Below are 21,990 nucleotides of genomic sequence, written 5' to 3' on the forward strand. Positions count from 1 at the left end.
ATTATTTACGCTGATGCTGATTAGGCGGGTGACCTAGATGAACGATGATCAATATCTGGTTATTGTGGTTTCATTGGATCGAACATGATCTCTTGCAGCAATAGAAAGTAAAAGGCTATTGCTAGGTCGAGTACAAAAGTTGAATACAGGTCGATGGTTGCTGCCATTGCTAAGGCTACATGGACAAGACACCTCCTAACGGAGATGGGAGAACTGATTGCTCGATCACTTCTATTGTATGACAATCAAAGTGCCATCAATATGTCCTTCAATCCCATCTATCATAGTTGAGCAAAGCATATTGAGATAGACTAGCATTTTGTCAGGCAAAAGGTTGAAGAAAAGGAGATTGAACCTATTTTTGTGCAAATTGAAGAGTAGGTTGCGGATATATTCACCAAAGGGTTGACAAAGGACAGGTTTTGGATGCTGAAAGGCAAGTTGTTCATGCCTCAGGACCATGTACAACTTGAGGGAGGCTGAAAAGAAGATATTTTTGGGTCTTCTCAGGACCCGACCCGACTTTTGTATTGGATCGGATCCGGATCCAAATATACAATGTTGTAATTCTATCTTTTATTAGAGGGTATTTTCGTACCCTAAAAATTTTGTATCTTAATGTGTATAACTGAATACAATGAAACATGTTGATCTCAATTCAGATGTGATTTACTGCAGTCCCCTTTTCCTATATTGTTCTTCTTCCCTGCGCAGGTGAACGTGGAGATCATATTTTAACAGGTTTTACACTTATTCTTCGGCCGATATCAAGAATCAATACCATCAATCGAAACATTAGGAATCAACACTTAATGTTGGGACATCAAAGAAAACAACATCCATTGATGCTACTTTCTTAGTATACCAATAACTACAACTGAGTCAACAACACCCCAGGCAAAGTGGTTGAAAGCTGCAAAAAACCATGGTTGGGAAGTAAACCTCATATCGGGTTCTAGGGACACAATTACACATGAAATTTTAGTATCCTCTCAGTCCCCCATGAGCGTCATCTAAGATTCCCACACTATAAAAGGGATATCAAGGAAGAGCTTAATTATACTTTTGTCTCTTTTACCATTTAAAACAATTTCAAGTTCTTTATACAAGAACAATTTTGCAAATCAACATGCAATAACAATTTTGGGCCCTGGCCCTTACAATTTAATAGTGTAATTAATTTTGGAAAAACAATAATTTTCATAAATCATTTTGCAATGCATAAACAATTCAATAACACATGAGCAACACGTGTTCTTGCCCTACATAAGCCCACAGTGGTTCACACATAACCACTAGCATATCTCAAAAAGTGTTTTATGCCAATTACAAAATTTTAGTGAACATAAAACATAATTTCACAGTTTCTGTTCACAATGCACATTTATAACACAAAAAGAATGCACATTTAGCCAAGCATATACACATGCAAATAGAAAGCTTGCAGACTACACTATTCATGATCAAATTTATGCATATGATAAAAAAACATGCATATGATCACAGTCATGCAAACATTTAATTATATCCAAATCATGCATATGTACCTAATCAGATTTATGTACCTAATCAGATTTATATACCTAATCAAATTATGTACCTAATCAGATTTATGTACCTAATCAAATTATGTACCTAAGGATATGCAAACTGCAATTTTAAGTTCAGATTTATGTACCTAATCAGAAAATATATATTTTGATCAGATTCATGATTAGTTGACTGCAAACATGCACACAATCAGCTTCATGTGCATGAATCGGCTAGCAGTAGTAGGTACATAATTTCTAATCGGATTCATGCACATGATCTGCTACATGTATATGATATGCAAACAGAAATTTTAGGATCGAATCAGAAAAATATATATTTTGCTCAGATTCATGGCCAACTGACTGCAAACATACACATGATCAGCTTCATTTGCACGAATCCGCTAATAGTAGTAGGTACATAATTTCTGATCAAATTCATGTGTATGATCAGCTAACTGCAAACTACACATGATCAACTACATGTACATGAATCGACTGACAGAGATATGTAAGTCTGATCAAATTCGCGTACAAAATTAGTTGAATGCAAATTGCATAAGATAAACTTCATGTATATGCTCAACTAGCTGGAATTTAACATATGCATGATCAGATTTGAATAGAGGAGTCGGCTAACAGGAAATACATGTGTACCGATCAGATTCATGTACATGATCAGCCTCATGGACATGGATCGACTTATAGAAAAATATGTATAAGTTGATCATATTCATATACATAATTAGCTTCATGTACATGAATTGGCTAATCAGAAAAACGTGTGCTGATCAGATTCGTATATCACAAAATATAAAAATATCGATTAGATTAATGTACATGATCAGCTTCATGTACAAGAATCAGCTAACCAGGAATATCTAAGTATGTTGATCAGATTCATGTACACAAATTAGCAAATAAAAAATATAAAAGTATGCTAATCAGATTCATGTACATGAATCTGACAACCAAAAATACATATATGTGCGGGTCAAATGCATGTACATGATCAGCCAACAAAAAAATATATAGGATCATATTCGAAAAGAGAAAATGCCAAATTGACATATAAATATATGATTCACAACATTGTATGTCAGATTCATAACATAAAGCGACTAACATATGTATGCCATATAATATATATATATCAGATTCAGACATGAATGAGCCGATATATATTGTGAAAATCTCTATAAAAAGAGATTTTGTGTAAAAACACAATGCTAGAAACACGAAATGTGCACAAAAGGAGAACTTCACACAAGTGCACAAAGGCACGGATACAAATGCACAATATTCATATCTTCCAACAAGGTGTGAATCCAAATAATCTCCATGGTGGTAGATGCCATGGCTCTATACCCGGCTTCGGTGGATGAAAGCGATATTTTCTGCTGCTTCTTGCATCTCCAAGAGATTAATGATTCTCCTAAAAAATACAAAAAACAGTGGCGGAGTGACGGTTATTTGGGTCACCTCCCCAATCAGAGTCAGTATAAGCAATTAAACTTAATTCAGAAGAAGATAGAAATACTTCATTGTTTACTGTACCCTTTATGTATCTGATGATGCGAAGGATGGCGCTCATATGGACTGTAGTAGGTGCATGTTGAAATTAACTAGCAACATGCACTACGTGAGAAATATCAGGCCTAGTAATGCTGAGATACGTTAGGGATTCAACCAGTTGTCGGTAAGGTGTGGGATCTTTTAGGAGAATCTCATCATCAATCTTCATCTTTGAACCTACTATTTCAGGAGTTTCGCAGATCTTGTCATCTGTGATTCCTGATCTGTCAAGAATCTCACAAGCAAGTTTAGTTTGAGACAGAAAATAGCCTCTGTTAGAATAGGCAACCTCAATTCCCCAAAAATATGTCAGAAATCCTAAGTCTTACATTTCAAATCTTGAAGTCAAGATAGATTTAATGCTCTTGATTCTTTTGACATCATCATTTGTTATTAACATATCATCAATATATAACAGTAATATAACAATCCCTGCATCAGATTTCTTAAAAAACAATGTAGTGTCAGTATAGCATGAAGTGAAACCATTTTCAACCATTATATTGTTAAACCTATCGTGCCAAGCCTTAGGAGGTTGTTTCAAGCCATAAAGAGCTTTACAAAGATGAAGAACTTTATTTTTAGGAATTTTCATAACAGGTGGAGCATCCATGTAGACTTCTTTATTAAGATCACCATTTAGAAAGGCATTTTTGACATTCATTTGGTAAATGTTCCATTTTTTAATAGAAGCAATGTTGATGAGACATCTGACAGTAACTATGTGAGCTACTGGAGCAAATGTTTATTCATAGTCAATCTCGTATTCTTGACTATAACCTTTAGCTACTAGACGAGCTTGATACCTCTCAAGAGATCCATCACTCTTGGTTTTGACTTTGAACACCCATCGACATCCTATAGTTTTCTTTCCACTGGGAAGCGTTTGAAATTCTCAAGTGTTGGTTTTCCTAAGCGCTTTGAGTTCACTCTCCATGGCTTCTCTCCATTCAATACATCGTTTGGCATCTTCAAAAAAAATTGGTTCAAAATATGAGTGAATGGCACTTCAGCAAGCCCGATATTTAGGAGAGAAATAATCAAAAGACACGAATCTAGAGGGAGTTCTTCTAGTTCTCTCGGTTCTTCTAAGGTTGGAATCATGTGAGCAGATAGATTCGCTAGGTTCACTATATTGCTCAATAGCACTTTTAAAAGTGTGTCTATCTCTACGAGTATAGGCGATAGGGTCTCTAGTTATATTTCTTCTTGAGAGGTAGTAGGGTTAGAGTTATTGTTGATTTCAACCACTTCATTGTCACTGTTATATGTTGATTCATCATCACTAGAGATATCATCATCTTTAGATAAAAGATCAAAGAGAAAAGAATAGTCGGCATTTTCTAAATGAGATTCATTCTTTTCAAAACCACTATCATTTTCCAAAAATGTAACATTCCTTGAGACATATAACTTATCATTTTTAGTATCATAACATTGAAACCCTTTTGGGTTTCGGAGTAGCCAAGAAAGGCACAAGGAATGGCTTTAGGTGAGAGTTTATCACTTTTATCTGTAAGGACAAAGCACTTACAACCAAAAACTCTCAATCTATTATAATCCGGTTCTTTTTTATATAGAGATTCAAAAGGAGAGATTTTATCTAAATTTTTGGATGGAAGACAATTAATAAGATAAGCTGAAGCAAGAGCCGCTTCGGCCCAAAAAAAATTAAAATACTTTGAGAAATAAGAAGGGTTCTAGTGGATTCAATGATATGCCTATGCTTCCTTTCGGCTAACCCATTTTGTTGTTGAGTCTTAGGACAGATCTTTGATGAACAATACCATAGTCTTCAAGATATTTCTTAAATTCATTGGAAAGATATTCGCCTCCGGAATCAGTCATAAATATCTTTAAATTACTATTAAATTGATTCTTAATTATCATATGATATGATTTAAAACATGAAAACACTCCATGCTTATGTTTAAGGAAATATATCCAACAATATCAAAAAAAATCATCCACAAAAATCACATAATAGGCAAACCTCCCTTAGATATGACGGGTGTCGGTCCCCAAACATCCGAATGAACAATTTCAAAAGGTTTTGTGGTAAACATAGATCTTTATTCAAAAGGCATACTTCTCATTTTTTCAAAAATACAATCATTATAAGAGAAAGTACTTTTACAAAGATTTTTAATAAAATGCAAATAGGATAACTTGGTGATGTTGGAATGACCAAGTCTTTTGTGCCAAACATTTATGTCTTTATGTTGGGTCACATTACAAAAAGGGGTTTTAGGGATTTGAAGAGAATTCACATAGTAGAAGTCTCCCTTCCTAGAGCCTTCCCCAATCAACTTCCCGGACCGATGATCCTGTATTAAACATTTATTAGATGAAAATTGAATATTACATCCAAGGTCCGAGAGTTTAGAGATGGAAAGTAAATTCAATTTAGGTATAAAACTAATTTTGGGAATAAAGAAATTTTGAGTTTCAAAGTTTCCAATTCCCTTAATTTCAAGATAAGTGCCATCTGCGGTTGAAACAAAAGATGGTAACAAACTTTTAGAATATTCGGAAAGAGAAGAAATGTTTGGAGACATAAAATGAAGCACCCGAGTCTAAAAGCGAAGAAGTTTTTCCTGGAGGAGTAGATATGGCGGCACCGGAAATGACTCCCTTAAGAAGAGGTTGAAGAGCTTCCATAATTTGATTTAGAGAGAGCTCCATTTGTGGAAGTAGATGCACCTTTTTTTTAGGTTGGGATGTGGTAACCATAACCAATAATTTCTTCCATTTGGGACAACCCGGTTTGATGTGTCCCGGTTCCTTGCAAAAGTGACACACAGTTTTGCTATAGTCCCTTCTTCCGCCTTGTCCTCCATTGGATCCTTGATTTTGATTTTTAAAATGTGGAGGCTTATATGTCCTCAAGTTGTTTTCGGGCCTAGACATCGCATTCACCCCATCACATTCTTCTTGATTTGTGGGCATTGCAAGAACACTTGGACTTTGCTTGCTAATGCCCATCCGAGTTTCCTCTCCACTTAATTTTGTAATGAGGATAGAAGAGAAGATCTAATTTGCTCAAACTCGGACCTTAGCCCATTCAAAAAATTAAAAAATCGATCTTCTTCTAATTGCTTATGACAAAGCTCTATGGCATCTTCACTCCACTTTGGTTCGAGCATAGCATGCTCATCCCAAACGGAAGAGAGTCCAGCAAAATACTCCCTTATAGTCATTTCTCCTTGGAGAAGAGTTAACGCCCTCTTTTGGAGATAATATTTATGGGACAAGTCCCTAGAGGTGTACATCTTTTTAAGATACTCCATGCTTGAAATGCCTTTTTGAACATTATAATATTGGCATTGATTCTCGTCTCAACGGAGGAGATCCAAGACAAGATTTTGAAATTTTTCATTTCTCACTCATGTTTTTTGCTATATTCTTCAAGAGCCTTGGTTCGTTCATCTCCCTCAAGAATTTGTATTTCCCTTCTTTCGACCAAATTGATTTTAGGTTCCTGTTCCAAAATTGAGCCTTGAACGCAACTCCAAAGCACTTTTCCTTTAATGTGAGCTTCCATATTTCCGGCCCACACATGATATTTGGAGCCAATTAAATTGAAACCAAGAGAAAAATGAGTCTTTTTCACCCATTAGAGAGATAAGAAGAGAGAAAAGAACACGCACCACAATAAGATTTTAACTCTTGTTGTAGTAATCTTCTAAAATATTGGATGAAGAAGAGTCTTCGCGCCAATTTCCAAAATGATGAAGGCATGCTTTTCGAGGCACCCAATATTTGTGAAGAACCGCACCAATTTCTTTCTCCAAGTGACCTCGCTCTGATACCATGTGAAAATCTCTATAAAAAAGCGATTTTGTGTAAAAACACAATGCTAGAAACATGAAATGTGCACAAAGGCACAAAAGGAGAACTTCTCACAAGTGCACAAAGGCACGGATACAAATGCACAAAAGTAAAAAATATCAACTTGAATATATTGGATCCCAAAAGGGGCTTTAACAAAGCTTGAAAAAGCTCAAGGGGGTCACCCCAATTTCTACTACATTGAGGGGGGGGGGGGGGGGGGGGGGCACTCCAATACATATTTTGGAGCCCCTCCAACGGTTAGAAAAGTAACTGTTGGAGGGTGCTCCAACCTATGTGTTGGAGGGCCCCCATGTGACATCTCATTAAATGAGAGGAAAAGAACAAAAAAGAAAATAAAAAACAAATACAACATATTCTCAAATGAGAATATGCGTAAAAACATGTGAAATTACATAAATACCCTTATAGGGTTAGAGATATATATTTTTATATATGTATATATGTATATAGAAAGATACATATACATATATATATGTATCTTTCTATATATGTATATGAATATATATATAAGAGACAATATATATATACCGGATTCGCAAGCATGAATCAGTTGATTATATAATTATCAGTTTCAACACTTAATCTAATACATATATATATATATATATATATATAAATCAGGTTCAAGGCATGACCTGAATTATATGTATATCAAATTCAAACATAGTCGGCAACAAGAAAAATCAACATATCTGATCCATGCTCATAAAATTGGCAACTATGGAAAATTCATGTATTGTATTCAATAACATGAAATCAGCAACTATATGGGATCAGATTCATGCTCATGAATCGACAAGCAAAAAATTATATATATATATATATATGTATATATATATATATTCCAGATGCATAATCCTGAAATCGACAAAAATTGAAATACATATATATATTTCAAATGCATGAGCATGAAATCGGCAAAACTGAAATATCTATATATATAATCAGATTTATAAAATCGGCAAACCTAAAAATATACCTATATATATTACAATTTCTCTCTTTCAATCTATAAAGTATAAACCTATACTCGAATTGATTTATACTAATCCCTTTCCCGTGTGGATTAAAAGAAAAACTTGTACCTTGATTCGAAGATTGAAAAACTTAAGGATGAAAAAATGATGGATGTTTTCTTCTTCTCCTCTTTTCTCTCTTTTCTTTTTCTTGCACTAGCACACGATTTTCCCTTTCTATATATTTTTTTCAACTTTCTCTCTCTCTAGAAGTCGACTTCTAGAAAGAGAGAGGGTTCTAAGCCCTTTTTATAATTAATCTTTTTTTCAAGAGAACTCCAGAGAGGGGGTGTCGCCCCCTTCTAGTACCCTTTAGGGGTAGAGTTCTACCTACTTATCCCTTATTCCTTCTAGATTTTTATTTTATTTTTATTCTAAAGGAATATTCTAGGAGCGACGGCCCCTTCTAGAGTTCCATACCCAGGTAGAACTCCACCTCATCCTTATTCTTTATTTAAAAGTTGATTGTTTTTAAAACTTTAAATTCACTTTAGTTTTAAAATTAACATGGATGGATTATGGATCCGGATTGGAACCATGATCAAACTCCATATCCAAAAATCCAATTGGATCACAACCCGGAGCGGATCCTACTCAATATGGATCTTGGCTTGGCCTGAGTCCAGATCCATATTAATATGGGTCCAATGGAGTAGGTCAAGTCCAATCCAAACCAAAAAAGACTAAAAAATAAAGGTCAATCATTTTAGAAAAACGCATTTTTTGGGTCAACCATAATCCGATTTCGAGAAAACAGATCTCCTACGAGATCTACGATCCGAGACAGATCTAACGATGGTCTTAGCTAAATTTTGTTTCTGAATTTAACCTGAATTTAACCAAAATTTTGCTCGAATTTAAAGGTTAAAAAAATAAATTTCTCACATTTTACTTAACACAATTAGATCTTGCCAGTGAGCTCGAGACCAAGCCCAGACCCAGCTAATGTCACCTAATATATACATATTTTTCATGATTTTTATTAATTTAAATATAAGTATAAAATTTAAAATTATATTTTTGGGCTAAAAAATCATGGAAAATTTATGAGATATTACACTATATGTCGTAAAGTCCTCATGTAAAGCATATTTCTTATTAAATAAATAATAAGGAACAAATAAATGAGGTCTGATCAATGAGATGCTCAATCATTGAAGAAGTGGAGTCGTCCGATCATTGTTGGTTGTAAATTTTGGACCTTTCTTTAGTTGAACGGTCCCCCTTATATATATATATATATATATATATATATATATATATATATATATATATATATATATATATATCACCTAGGTACAGGTATGGGTATGGAGGGTACGACACAGCAATTCCAAAAAATGTGGGTGCGGGGAAATGGCTATATATATTAAATAGCACATAAATACAAAATAAATTCAAAATAAACTAAATATAATATAAATACATATTATATACTGAAAATATAATTATAAATTATAAATTAAATACAAACTTGTATGTACGGAGGATAAAATAGCGTGTCCGGCTGTCGACACGGGGATACAAGTGTTGACACATGTACGGAGGGCAAAATAGAGTGTCCGGGTACCATAGATCACAACACTTAGTGGGCCAGGTGTTACTAAGCACACCTTGGTCAAAGCATACCCAGGTCTGGTTTAGATCTAAGTCCAGACCTGGTTTACCCTTTGACACAGGTAAGATTCAGACCAGCATAAAAGTAGACCCAGTCTAGTATGATCCAGCTGAATTGGATGACTGGGACCAAGTTTGGGTCCAAACAGTATATAAGTCAAAACCAAACTTGGTCGCAGTTTGGGTTCAATCAATCGAGCCCAACACACACACACATATATATAGACATACATACACACTACATATATTGCCCCCCACCCCCATGTGTGTGTATGTCTGTATGGGTTAATATTTGGTGCTATTGAAGGCAGGGAACTATTGAGCTGAATATCATAGGTTCAAGCTTTATCAACTAAATCTGACCATATAGATATGTTCAGCATGGTTTGTATGCTGATGATCAAACATTGGATCAGGGTTACCGGAAGCGCCCCTAGACATGGGGAAGTGTGCTTCCCAGAGATGCGGTTCGGAACCGAAACGCTAGTGGAAGCATTGTTTTAAAATGGGAGCATGTTTCCCCATTAATGAGGAAAGAGCTTCCCCGTGATGGGAAGCAATCTTCTCAATAATGACTGATTTGCCATTTAAAATTTTAGTTTTAATAAAAAAACCTTAAAATTTTTTTTAAGGCTATAATGGTCATTTTCCATTATAAAAGGGAAGGTCGGAACCCTTTTCGTCTCTCTCTCTCTCTCTCTCTCTCTCTCTCTCTCTCTCTCTCTATATATATATATATATATATATATATATATATATATATATGTGTGTGTGTGTGTGTGTGTGTGTGTGTGTCTCTCACTCTTTCTCCATCTCTTTATCTGTCTCTCACTCTCTCTTCAAGAGTTGGTCCTCATAAAACCAAGCATGTAGATCACATATGTGTGGTGACCAACTCCATGGAAGGTTTTTATAAGGTTTGAAAATTGACAGTCTACAATTTTCATAAATATTCAAGCTCATCAAAAAACACAATCCAAGTATTGTTTTCTAGCAAATCCACCATGCTGCTGAGGAGTCTGATTTGCAAAAAACACCCTGAAAACCCCTATTCTCTAGAGGTAATCTCCTAACTTTGTGGCACCTACACCCCACTATATATATATAGGGTAACTAAAATATGTTTACCAACCAAATATGTTTCCAGGTATGAACCAAGATTTTTATAGGTTTTTTTAATTTTTTTTCAAAAATTTCACCTTACGGATGTTATTTAGATGCTTGGTTTTACAGAAATATATATATATCACATACAAATCCTCGCCCATGTTTTTCGGAATTGTCCTATCATACCTGCCACACCAGCACCCGTGTGAAATAAGTTTCAACATGGTCTACCGTATACACCATGATATCGCCAGAATCACTTTGGCCGTAAAAGCTTCCTAGTTTCCCCTATATAATGTGGATTCTAGCTCATATTAGCAATCACAGCCATCAAATTTCAGCATTTAAATGCAACGAGGCCAATCTGCATAAGAAAAAAAGGGTGGAATCTTATTTTGGTGGATGTTATGCTACATGCTTTAAAAACTTTGAACTTTTCAAACTAAGCCTTATAGAAGAAAGCATCTGCTGAGATAGTTACCTTAAAATCATTTATGATCTTCTTACAGTTGCTATTACGAAAGGGGGTGCATGAAAGAGCAAATGCTTAGACCACTACAAGAAAGTGATCACATTCATGACAATTAAATAGCACCTAAATTCAAAATTCATATCGAAACTTTAGTTTCGAACAACATGATTTGCGAGTATATGATGGTAAGGACAAAGAATAATACAAAACACAAAAACGAAGTACACAAACCAAAAAAGTACAAGCAAAAGAAGTGCTCCATATTTGCATTTAAAATTTGGCCCTATCCTGGCACATTTAATAGGTGATATGCGTTCTTAACCCATGAGAACCAGAAACATGCCCTAAAGTGGCAAACAGGTATTTATGAAAGAAAAAAGAGCAAAACAAGGCAAAAATGGACATGCACAGAATGTAGGTTGATACCAGCTTCAAAAGCATAGTCACTGGTTGTTGAGTCCTTTACAACAGCTACAGTAAGCCCAGCATTTGTTGTTGCATTGCCACAAACATAAATACCACGGGGAGCAACAGCAGCAGCTGCTTGCAGCAGTTGACTCTTACCTAGTCCTGGATCTCCTGAAAAAAGAAACTCATGCTTTTTTAAATTCATGTTTTCTGTTTGCAATAAGTTCATTGCTCCATTTTTCAACCATTCGTTCTTCAAATGGGCAGACCAGGAAAATCAACCTGGCTCACCATGTGTCTGAGCATGAAGATGAAAAGAAATAACAAGTTTATCACAACTGATGCATGGCCAACCTGTTCAGATCGTATCAATCATCTGAATCATCCAGCCATATCTAGAATGAACTCGACCAAACACAGATAATGTATCCCAATTCCAAATCTTTTTACTTATGCTTCTCGAGAGGTTCAAATGAATGTACACTAAAAGAAACCCGTGAAAAGGCATTTTTATTTACCAACAACTATGACATGAATATCTCCACGTATTGGAACTTTGTTCTTGTCCATGGAATGCTTTCGCACACCTCCAAACAAAGCAAGTGTTATTCCAGCTGTTACAGTTTCAAAAAGAAAATATGCTTTAAACATTTTAAACTCAAGATGCAATAGATAAGAAAATCGATTTTCCAGCTTTTGCACTGTAGATGTTATTGAATAAAGTAAATTTCAGCATAATAACAAATCAAAATACCTCAAACAGACACATAACTATGCACAAGAAAGGCAGTATCATGAGATGCAAAATAAAAACTACAGACAAATTGATGTATCAAGCAGAGAGTCTACTTTCCCACACAGCGGCTCATAATAACTTACAACATCTCTTCACTTTATATCATCAGCAGAAACAAGTGACAATAATACTAACTATATTCAGTGCTTGACTAGTAGAATAAACAGACATATGACTATGCACAAGAAAGGCAGTATCATGAGATGCAAAATAAAAACTACAGACAAATTGATGTATCAAGCAGAGAGTCTACTTTCCAACACAGCGGCTCAATAACTTACATCTCTTCACTTTACATCATCAGCAGAAACAAGTGACAATAATACTAACTATATTCAATGCTTGACTAGTAGAATAAACAGACATATGACTATGCACAAGAAAGGCAGTATCATGAGATGCAAAATAAAAACTACAGACAAATTGATGTATCAAGCAGAGAGTCTACTTTCCAACACAGCGGCTCATAATAACTTACAACATCTCTTCACTTTACATCATCAGCAGAAACAAGTGACAATAATACTAACTATATTCAGTGCTTGACTAGTAGAATTCCAGGCTTCAGTTCTCTCTTGATGCATAAGTACGAACTTGTGTACAGTTAATTCTCAGAATGGTTTGCTACTATGCTTTCTCCAAGTAGGACCATGCTTCCTAGTTGCCTCAAGACTTATTGGGTCGGTACCAATCCACCATTATTGATTCAACCCGTAACCATGAGATCACCTCCGCAATTTTATACACCACTCTGTATGATTATCAATGTTGCACAAATCATATTATAAAGCGAAAATATTGGCTACACTCATGGGTAAGAAACCCCAAGTTGAAACTCATAGGGGCAGGTCATTTTGACCAAATCTGACCCCATGCATCTGTTCATAATAGTCAAAATAGTCGGAGTCAACCTTTGGATTTTTTTTATGTAAAAGTAAAACTTTTTGAGGACTGAAAATTATTCAGATTTGCACAGCAGAGAATGAAAACAAAAGAGGAGGCACTTAGAGGAGAGAAAACGAAACTTCATTAAGAGAAGGAATGAAAGAGTTACAACAATATAGAGAGGTCGACCCCTCTATCTCACTAGAGGATAAGAACTGTTAACCCTACACTAACACTGAGAAAGTACAAAAAATACCCCTATAAAGAATAAAATTTACAGATACAGAATAAAGAGGGGTAGAACACAAAATGGTAATACATATGATACTTGGTTAATGTATACATATGTGTGTATAGGGATAATGTTTGCTATCCTCGTGGTAAGGAAACCTTAGTGAAAAATGTAATATATTTAGTTTTTCAGCTTTTTTGCACGTTTGACCCTCCAAATGTGATCTACATATTAAGGTTAGCAGAAACTGACATTTGGATCATGTTTTTCTTATGTACATGCCAGATTTTACGAGGGTTGAAAAATCAATGGCCTACAATGTACCAAATTTTCAAACATTAAAAAACATATTTTTACGTAAGAAAACTATGATCCAAGGGTCGATTCCAACTATTTTGACCGTGTTGAACATGTCCATGAGGTTAAATTTGGTCACAAAACATCTCCTTATCAGTTCCCACTACGGGGATTTTATCGGCCCAAGTAAATTTGGGATTTATCGGCCCTTCAGATCTTCGATGGGAATGTGTATCGTATCTTTTAGAAAGTGTTGGACAAAAGCTTAGCTTTTAAAAAGAAAGTTTCATGAGTCCGCAAAGTGGTTAACAAAGTATTTTTATTGTCTTTTATATATGTATTGCACTTTGAAAAGTTGGTTTTGTTACTCAAATGAAGTTTGCAAAAATGATTTAAGTAGTATGTTGTCTTTCCAAAAATGTCCTTTTCAAATATCTCTTTTTAAAACCCTCAAAAACCTAATTATTAGAGTTGTAATTAGTTGATCATTGAGTATGTAGCCCATTAAATATTATTATTGCCTTTTAGAGTGAGAATTTTGATAAAAGTTTTAAATATTTAAAGAGACGCTCACAGGATATTTTGACGAGGATATCGACAAGGAAGTCAAGCATTTGAACCTTTGTGGATTTATTACAATCATTCATTTTGTAATTTATTTTGCAAAGCTTTGTTGGGTTTATTTAAAACTCGATGAAAAATATGAAATTGTAACGCCCCAAAATTTCGAACCTTATAAATTCCTTGAAATAGTTGGAAAATACCTTTTCTTTACAGAGTTTATATCTAAATCAGCGGAAACGATTTCTTTTAAAAGAAAAAAGACGGGTTTGACAACCTTGGGCACGTTAGCGAGAAAACAAAGATTTACCATGGACGATCTGCAATAATACTTAGGAAACCATTCCTTCTATTTGAAGAGAGTAGCAAGTTTGTACAAAATTTGGGTTTCCTCAAGGGAAAATCGTATCAAAAACCAAAAATGTCCAGGAGAAACACTACGAGCAGAAACAGTGGATCCTTAAATCATCTCGCAATCGCGCCATCGCCTGATGCACTTAATCATCACCTGTGCCCATGAAATGGGTTAGTTTTGCGAAAAACTAGCAGGAGAGTACAAAGACAGAAAGAACTAAATTAGGCATAGATAATTTATGCAGCAGGTAGTAACGAGCAAACTAAGCAGATAGACTGGAGGAATAAGCTAAGTACAACAAACTGAAAAGGGTGTGCATGCTCAATTTAGTTATTACTTGATAACCGACCATGCGGGTACATACATGGTACGTGAGTCGAAACAGTCGAGTCCAAGCCGAGTGTTCATTATGTTAAGTATTTTAATATACCTCGGTTGTCTGACTGAATCCTATTCCTATGGAGACGACCGATGGTCGAGAGAGTAAGTCCCCAAGGCCTGATAGGGATGCATCCAACTTCTGCAGAAGTGTTAGGCTAACTTATGTAGCCCCTATCCCTCCCCCTAACCTCCGATGACTGGGGAAAAATGGGTCTTTTGCCCTTTTTGAAAGCCATAAATGAACTGTCTATCGGAGTTGGTACCCTTCGTCCTCTCTCTTGACGAAGCAAGGTTGAATTGAGTGCGACGGGGTTTCTTAGCCGTTGCCTCATTCTTCATGCTCTGGTCCATTAGACCGAAACGAGCATCTTGCCTATGAAGGCGATCCCACTTTTATATGTGTTTTCAACAACCTGCACTAAGCATTAATCGAGGTCATAAGACTCTCTCATCCAATCGTCGTAGTACTAACATGTCTCGCATGTTTAAGAAGTACACTTACGAGAAAAGGGATACAGGTCCTTAATAGGAGCCTCACGAGTGTGTTTTGCAAAGATATAATGTTTTTAAAAAAAACTATTTTAACATAACAAATCTTTCGAAACCACACACAATCTTGCCAACATAAGGCATGTGATTTTCTCGAATCTGACATCCGATGACGCAGTGTCTGGGTGCTATGTAAGTCACGACACTGGTTTTGGTAAATGGGTTTCACAAAGGAACCTATCACTCAACAGCTTGGTCTTTCCCCAAATCAAGGGTTTTCCCAAAACATATCGGGTGGAAAGAGGAATAGGTATACCTCTTGAATACACTGAGTCTATGGCAAGGAAAAGAAACAAAAGATAATAATGCGAAAAGGAAGTGCCTGGGCGCGAAGCGCGACGGCAAACAGGAACTGTGAAAGCAAGGGACAAGGATCGCGAAACCGCGTCCTTGAATTAAAAGACAGTTAGTAACCATGAAAGCAAAATCCTGGGCGCAAAGCGCGACGGCAACAGAAACAGAAAGTGCGTAAGCAAAGGACAAGGACCGCAAAACCGCATCCTTGAATTAAAAGACAATAAGCAGTAAATACGAAAGTAAAAGCCTGGGCGCAAAGCGCGACGGCAAACTGAAATGCGAAAGCAAAGGACAAGGATCGCGAAACCGCGTCCTTGATTTAAAAGTGTACTTATATACATATAAGTATATAAATATATCATTGAGTCCTTTCGATTATCAATTATTTAAGCTTGATTTAATTATTTAAGTCCTTGTGCAACTTCTCCTACCTTGGGGTATTGCGAGGATGGAGTCTTCTACGAACGTAAGTGATTGTCGGTTTAGTTCGCGGGGCGCGAACGGGCTCCGTTGCGTAAACTGCAAAAATACGTAGTTTAGCATGCATAAAATGAATATAGGTAGGGAGAAAGCTCGGTTTCTCCGCAACTCAAAGCAGGGGTCATCGGCCCCTACCGTTGCGAAAGAGAACGGGGTAGGGTCCAATGACCCATGCCGTTAAAGGAGATGGGTGCAGGGGCCAAATGGCCTTTGTCGAATTTTGCTCGACAAGAAAATGAGGGGCAGGGGCCATTGGCCCCTGCTGGGTTTCAAGGAAAAGAGGGGGAGTGCGGGGGCCAAAGCCCCCCCCCTGCGGCTAATCAGGAGAGGTGGCAGGGGCCTTTGGCCCCTGTCGAGCCTCTGCTCGACAGGAAAGAGAGACAGGGGCCAGAGGCCCCTGTCGGTCAAGGGAGGGGCAGGGGCCATCGGCCCCTGCTGGGTTTCCAAGAGGTGAGGCAGGGGCCGAAGGCCCCTGCTTCCTTTCTTAAGGCAAGGGTAGGGGCCATCGGCCCCTACACGAAGGGAAGGGCAGGGGCCATGGCCCCTGCCAGAATATTTAAAAGGGCAGGGGGGCTCCGCCCCCTGCCTGCTAAGAAGATGAGGGCAAGGGGGGCGGAGCCCCCCTTGCCTGTCGAAAAAAAAGAGGAAGGCAAGGGGGCGGAGCCCCTTGCCTGTCGAGAAAGAGGAAGGCAAGGGGGCGGAGCCCCTTGCCTGTCGAAAAAGAGGAGGAGGAAGGCTCGGCAGGGGCTGCCAGCCACCTGCCAGCCTTCCGGCGAGCCAACGGAAGAAGAGAGGGGGAGGGGTGTTTACCTGGGCTGCCGAGGAGAAAAGAGGTTGTCGGGGAGGGGCTCGCCGGCGAGTGGATGCCGTGAAGGGGAGGGGGTTGGCCTGCGTCGGCAAAGGGAGAGGGAGATGGAGTCGGGGACAGAGAGAGCAGAGGGGAGAGAGACGAGAGATGAGAGAGAGAGTCGGGGGAGGCTCGTAGGCCCTCCCCTCTCCCCTCTCGTCTTCTAAATAGGGAGGGGGCGCACAGAGGGCCCGCCTCCTGTGTCGCCGGAGAGGCCCCCTGCCGTGGGCTGCCAGTCCCCTCGAAAAGGGTTTTCGAGGGGCTGGCACAGGTCCGATCTTTTTTTTTTTTTTAACTGGTTTTTACAGAAATGGACATATCTTGGAGACTATAAGAGCTCTTCTCCTTAGCGGTTGTGTGCCTAAATCATATTTGGCATATGCAGGAAGGTGGAAGTGGGCATGGTGAGACTCAAGGGGAGCAAGTTTGTCAAAGAGATGGTATGTTTGGACAAACCTATTCAAGAAGATATGAGAATATTGTTGGATTCCTTTCTTAGATCAGGCAGAATCAGGAGAAGTGGAAGATGTTAAGGCCAATTCTAATCTTACTCCATTTTCAACTGAATCTGGTCATTCAAGTTTAGATCCTACATCTGAGCTACCTTCTTCTTCTCATTCTCCTCAGGTACATAGAAGTTCTATAATTTTTGTTCCTCCTCCTTTTGTATCCTATGAATCTTTTTCTCCTAAATATTGTGCATTATTAGCACTGATTCATTCCTATGTTGAGCTTGAGTCTGAAAAGATTATCACGACTGGTCCAGACCCAATCTGTTTTAAGTTGTATTTAAACACATGCTATTAATGGCATGTTGTAAATTCCATACTTTGTGTAAAGGGTGTTTTTGTACCCTAATAAAAGTGTGTGTGTGTATATTTAATAGTGAATACAGCAGACCCTAATTAAGTGGGTTTTCAGCAGCCATCAATATCTCTCTCCCTCTCTGCTTCTCTTTTTCTTGTGTTGAAGGTGGGATACCATTTCTAACATGGTATCGGAGCTTCAGATCCCTTGAAGATCGTGTCCAGTCTCCTTGCTATTCTCTAAGGTATTTTTCTCTTGATTCTCATCGTCTATACCCAATCCAACGATTTATTCTTATCCTGTTTGTTTCCTCTTTCTCTATTCCTTTCTTCACCCATAAAATATTCATTTATTTTCTAACCCCACAAATATGAATTCATGTTTGCGTGATTTTAAAGTTTGAAATCATGACAAACCTGTCCCTTATCTTTCCTCATAATTAACGTCAGAACTGAATCTGACTTGTCTACTTTTGTACATTCGTTGTACTTGATTGATTAATATCATTCTGTCTACCTCTCATGTAAAACCCAAGTTAAAAAAATATTATTGGACCCGAGCCGGGCCGGGTCTGGACCCGACCCGGGCCTGTCCTCGTCAGGGTTTTAAAACCCAGCGCATGGAGAGGATTCTTAAAATGAATCCTCTCCCCTGTGTGTCGTCCCCTCCCATGTCGTTAGCCTCCCTCCCTCTTAATGGAATGGAAACGCCTTTGGGAGGGGGGTCCCGAATCGACACCCCCGTGCCTTTAAGAGCACGCAGAGAGGAGGGTACCTCCCTGTGCTCCTCCTCCCTTCCCTCTCGAGTCTCCTCTCTTCTCCCCTCGTTCCCGGAGCGCGGCAGCACCGCCGACAAGCTTCTCCCAAGTACACCCTTCCATTCTTCTCTGTTTCTCGTAGAGAAGACGGCAGGAGGCTGACAACCCGTGTTGTGCCCTCCCGTTTCCTCCGTGACCTACCAAGGGATCGGCAGGAGGTTGGTGGCCCCTGCCACCTCTCTCTCTCTCTCTCTCTCTCTCTCTCTCTCTCTCTCTCCGGTAGGGGTTCCTTCCCCTGCCGACTCTCGATCTCTGGCAGGCAGGGGCTCTCCCTGTCACCTGGGTGTTCCCGGTGGGCAGGGGCTCGCCCCTACTGCCTCTGGGAATCTAGCAGGCAGGGGTGATGCCCATGTCGCCTTTCTATTTTGGTAGGCAGGGGCTTACCCCCTGCTGCCTCTTGGTCCTCAGCAAGCAGGGGCTCGCCCCCTACCGCCTCGTTGTTGTCGGCAGGGGCTCGCCCCCCGCCACCTCGCTGTCGTCGGCAGACAGGAGCTCGGCCCCTGTCGCTTCTTTGATTTCTGCAAGCAGGGGCATACCCCTGTTGCCTCTCATTGTTTTCGACCGACAGGCAGGGAGCGATGCCTTGTCTGACTTTTTTTTCTTGACATAATAAATAATATAGTGTTGAATGCTCATGCTTTTGCAGACTTCGCATCGAACCTCGCTCTAGCTCCGCGGCGTGAGCCTCGTATCATCTACACTCGTAGACGCACACAACTACCCAACATCCCGAGGTAGGGGAAAATCGCACCAAGACTTTAGGAAATGTTTGGATTCTGAGATATTGCATGTTTGTATAGATAAGTATGACTTATTCCCGTTTGTCTCAAACTTGTTGAGACCTTAGTGTTTTTTCTTGTATCTTGCAAGCAGGAGCTTGTACTACGCTACTTTGCCATTATTGCTTTTCTTGTACTATTTAGCTATTATTATCACATTGTGGATGCTTAATTTTGCTATCATACTTTGTTGTGAGTGCCGCCCTCGGGCAAGCCTCGTAGGGTGCGCACTTGCACATACAATATTTTATAACCGTTTGAAAGAAGTGCAAAAAAATTGAGTTTAGGCACAGTAGTGCCGATGATAGGGCCTTCTTGGTGCAAGGCTTGACTTATCGAGCTCAAAGGCATAAATGTAAAGCAGATGTCTCTCTTTGTAAGTTGCTAGTTATAACTCTCTGTACTTTGTGTTCTTGGGTCAGAAAACTAGCTTGCTCGCATATATTATGACATGCTGTGTTGGGTTGGCTCTTGAGAAACCCACGACCTACCATTGTAGTCGGACCTCTAGGCAGGTACTGCTTGTACACTATGATGAGTAGGATGTGAGGTCGATGAGTACCACGAAGCATGCTTTGAGCACTGGATTGAAACATATAAGAATAATGATGTACGCCTTCATGAGCAAACGAGAGCAAAACATGTAGATTTAAACCAAATAAATTGCAATATAGTAATTGTTTCCTCTCTCATCGTAGTCGTACCTTCAGACAAGTATGATCGTACTTTTGGACAAGTACGTCACTTTGGTGTTACGATGTTAGGAGGAAGAGGTTGTGGCAACCTCGAATTATACTTACAGCAGATTGTTGAGATCACGTACATGGTGACTTTTCGCCTTCACAGGCAAGATACTCAAGTGGGTTGATAGACCAGAGCATGAAGATTGGGGCGACGGTTAAGAAACCCCCGTCATGCCCTTTCGACCTCACGGTTCATCAAGGGAGAGGATGGATGGTACAAAAACTCCGATGGACAGGTTGTTAACAATCACCCCACGGGCAAAAGACCCGGTTTTCTCAGTCATCAGAGTTAGGAGAATTGGGATTACCATAAATTATCCTAGGTGGTAACTCCTAGGTACTTCTACAGAAGTTGGATGCATCCATGGGCCATGAATGCCTTTCGGGATTTACTCTCTCGGTTATTGACCGTCCCCTTAGGAGCGGACTCAGTCAGTCATCCGGGTTAATAAGAAAAACACTTGACATAATGGACCCCCGGATCGGTTTCGGTTGTTTCTACGTTTCGCGTCTGTGCGTACCCACATGCCAGCTTCATATCAAAACTTAATATCCTGCTCATCATAGTTGTAGATTTACATTAGTTGTTGTTTCTGCCTATGATGTATGCTCTGTGTAGTATAGTGATAGTCATGATAGAATGCTATATTAGACTTATGTCTCTTATTTTCTAGTTATACCACTGTTACTGTTACTATTGTTGTCTCTTTCATTGTACTTAATGAAATATTGCTTATCTTATGCATATCCTGCTACTTTCTACATTGTCTACTTGTGCACCCTACTAGTTTGTCACAAAACTGACCCATGTCATGGGCAAGTGAGGAGTAAGACTTCATAAGCGGTCAATGGCGCAATGCAACATGGCTCAAGTTTCCCTTCTTTCTGTTGGCATCCTAGCTCGGAGTTCTGGGATTTTGTTGGGTTTCTTTTTGGATTATGGAAAAACTGTTATTTGTTAAACAAAGACGACTATTGATAAATGATTGCTTTTGTTCCTTACTACTCTGAGAAATTGTTTGAGGATTTGTCTTCGAGCTAACGTACCCAAAATTCATCCACTTGTTTTCCTTCTCTGGATTGCTTTCGCTGATGTTTTCAAAATTATTTTAAAAAGGGGTTTGTTACTAATGTTTTTTTCAAAATCACAAGTGGTAAATTTTAGGGCATTACATCTCAACTTTGGAATTTTCCCTTTTAGAAAGAAAATATGATTAGATAAAACACGTTAATTTCATACTAACGTGCCTTCTTATTGATTGATCCATATTTCCTTTAAAGCAGTTTCTTTTCTTTCTCACTGCATATTTTGTTTTCTGTCTCGAGTCTGCAGGTTAAAAAAAAAAACAGCAGCCGAGTTTTGAGTTTACTTTGTTTGCACTAAAAGTGATTTCTCTTTTCGGTCTCTTAATCCTTCTTGTTTTTCACCCATTGACTATGGACTCATTCCCTTCTTCACACTCTGGCCTATCTTTCAACTTTCTCAGTCAGCTTGTGTCTGAGAAACTGAACAATTCAAACTTTTTAACCTGAAAGAGACAAATCATCCCATTCATAAGGAGTCAGGATCTTTCTGGACATC

At 38.5% G+C, this 21,990-nt stretch overlaps 1 protein-coding gene across 1 annotated transcript in view; it reads right to left on the reverse strand.

Annotated features, from left to right (window-relative positions):
* Positions 1 to 21,990, reverse strand: part of MCM8 (minichromosome maintenance 8) — a 235,267-nt gene that overhangs the window by 64,450 nt on the left and 148,827 nt on the right. Inside the window, exons 7-8 of the mRNA XM_090018864.1 lie at positions 12,101 to 12,196; positions 11,601 to 11,753 (exon numbers count right to left, since the gene is read on the reverse strand). Coding sequence (XP_089874990.1) covers positions 11,601 to 11,753; positions 12,101 to 12,196 — 249 coding nt within the window. The remainder of the gene's footprint in view (positions 1 to 11,600; positions 11,754 to 12,100; positions 12,197 to 21,990) is intronic.

Source organism: Nuphar pumila, chromosome 10 (genome assembly GCF_984573655.1).
Source record: "Nuphar pumila chromosome 10, dmNupPumi1.hap1.1, whole genome shotgun sequence".
Classification (NCBI taxonomy): domain Eukaryota; kingdom Viridiplantae; phylum Streptophyta; class Magnoliopsida; order Nymphaeales; family Nymphaeaceae; genus Nuphar; species Nuphar pumila.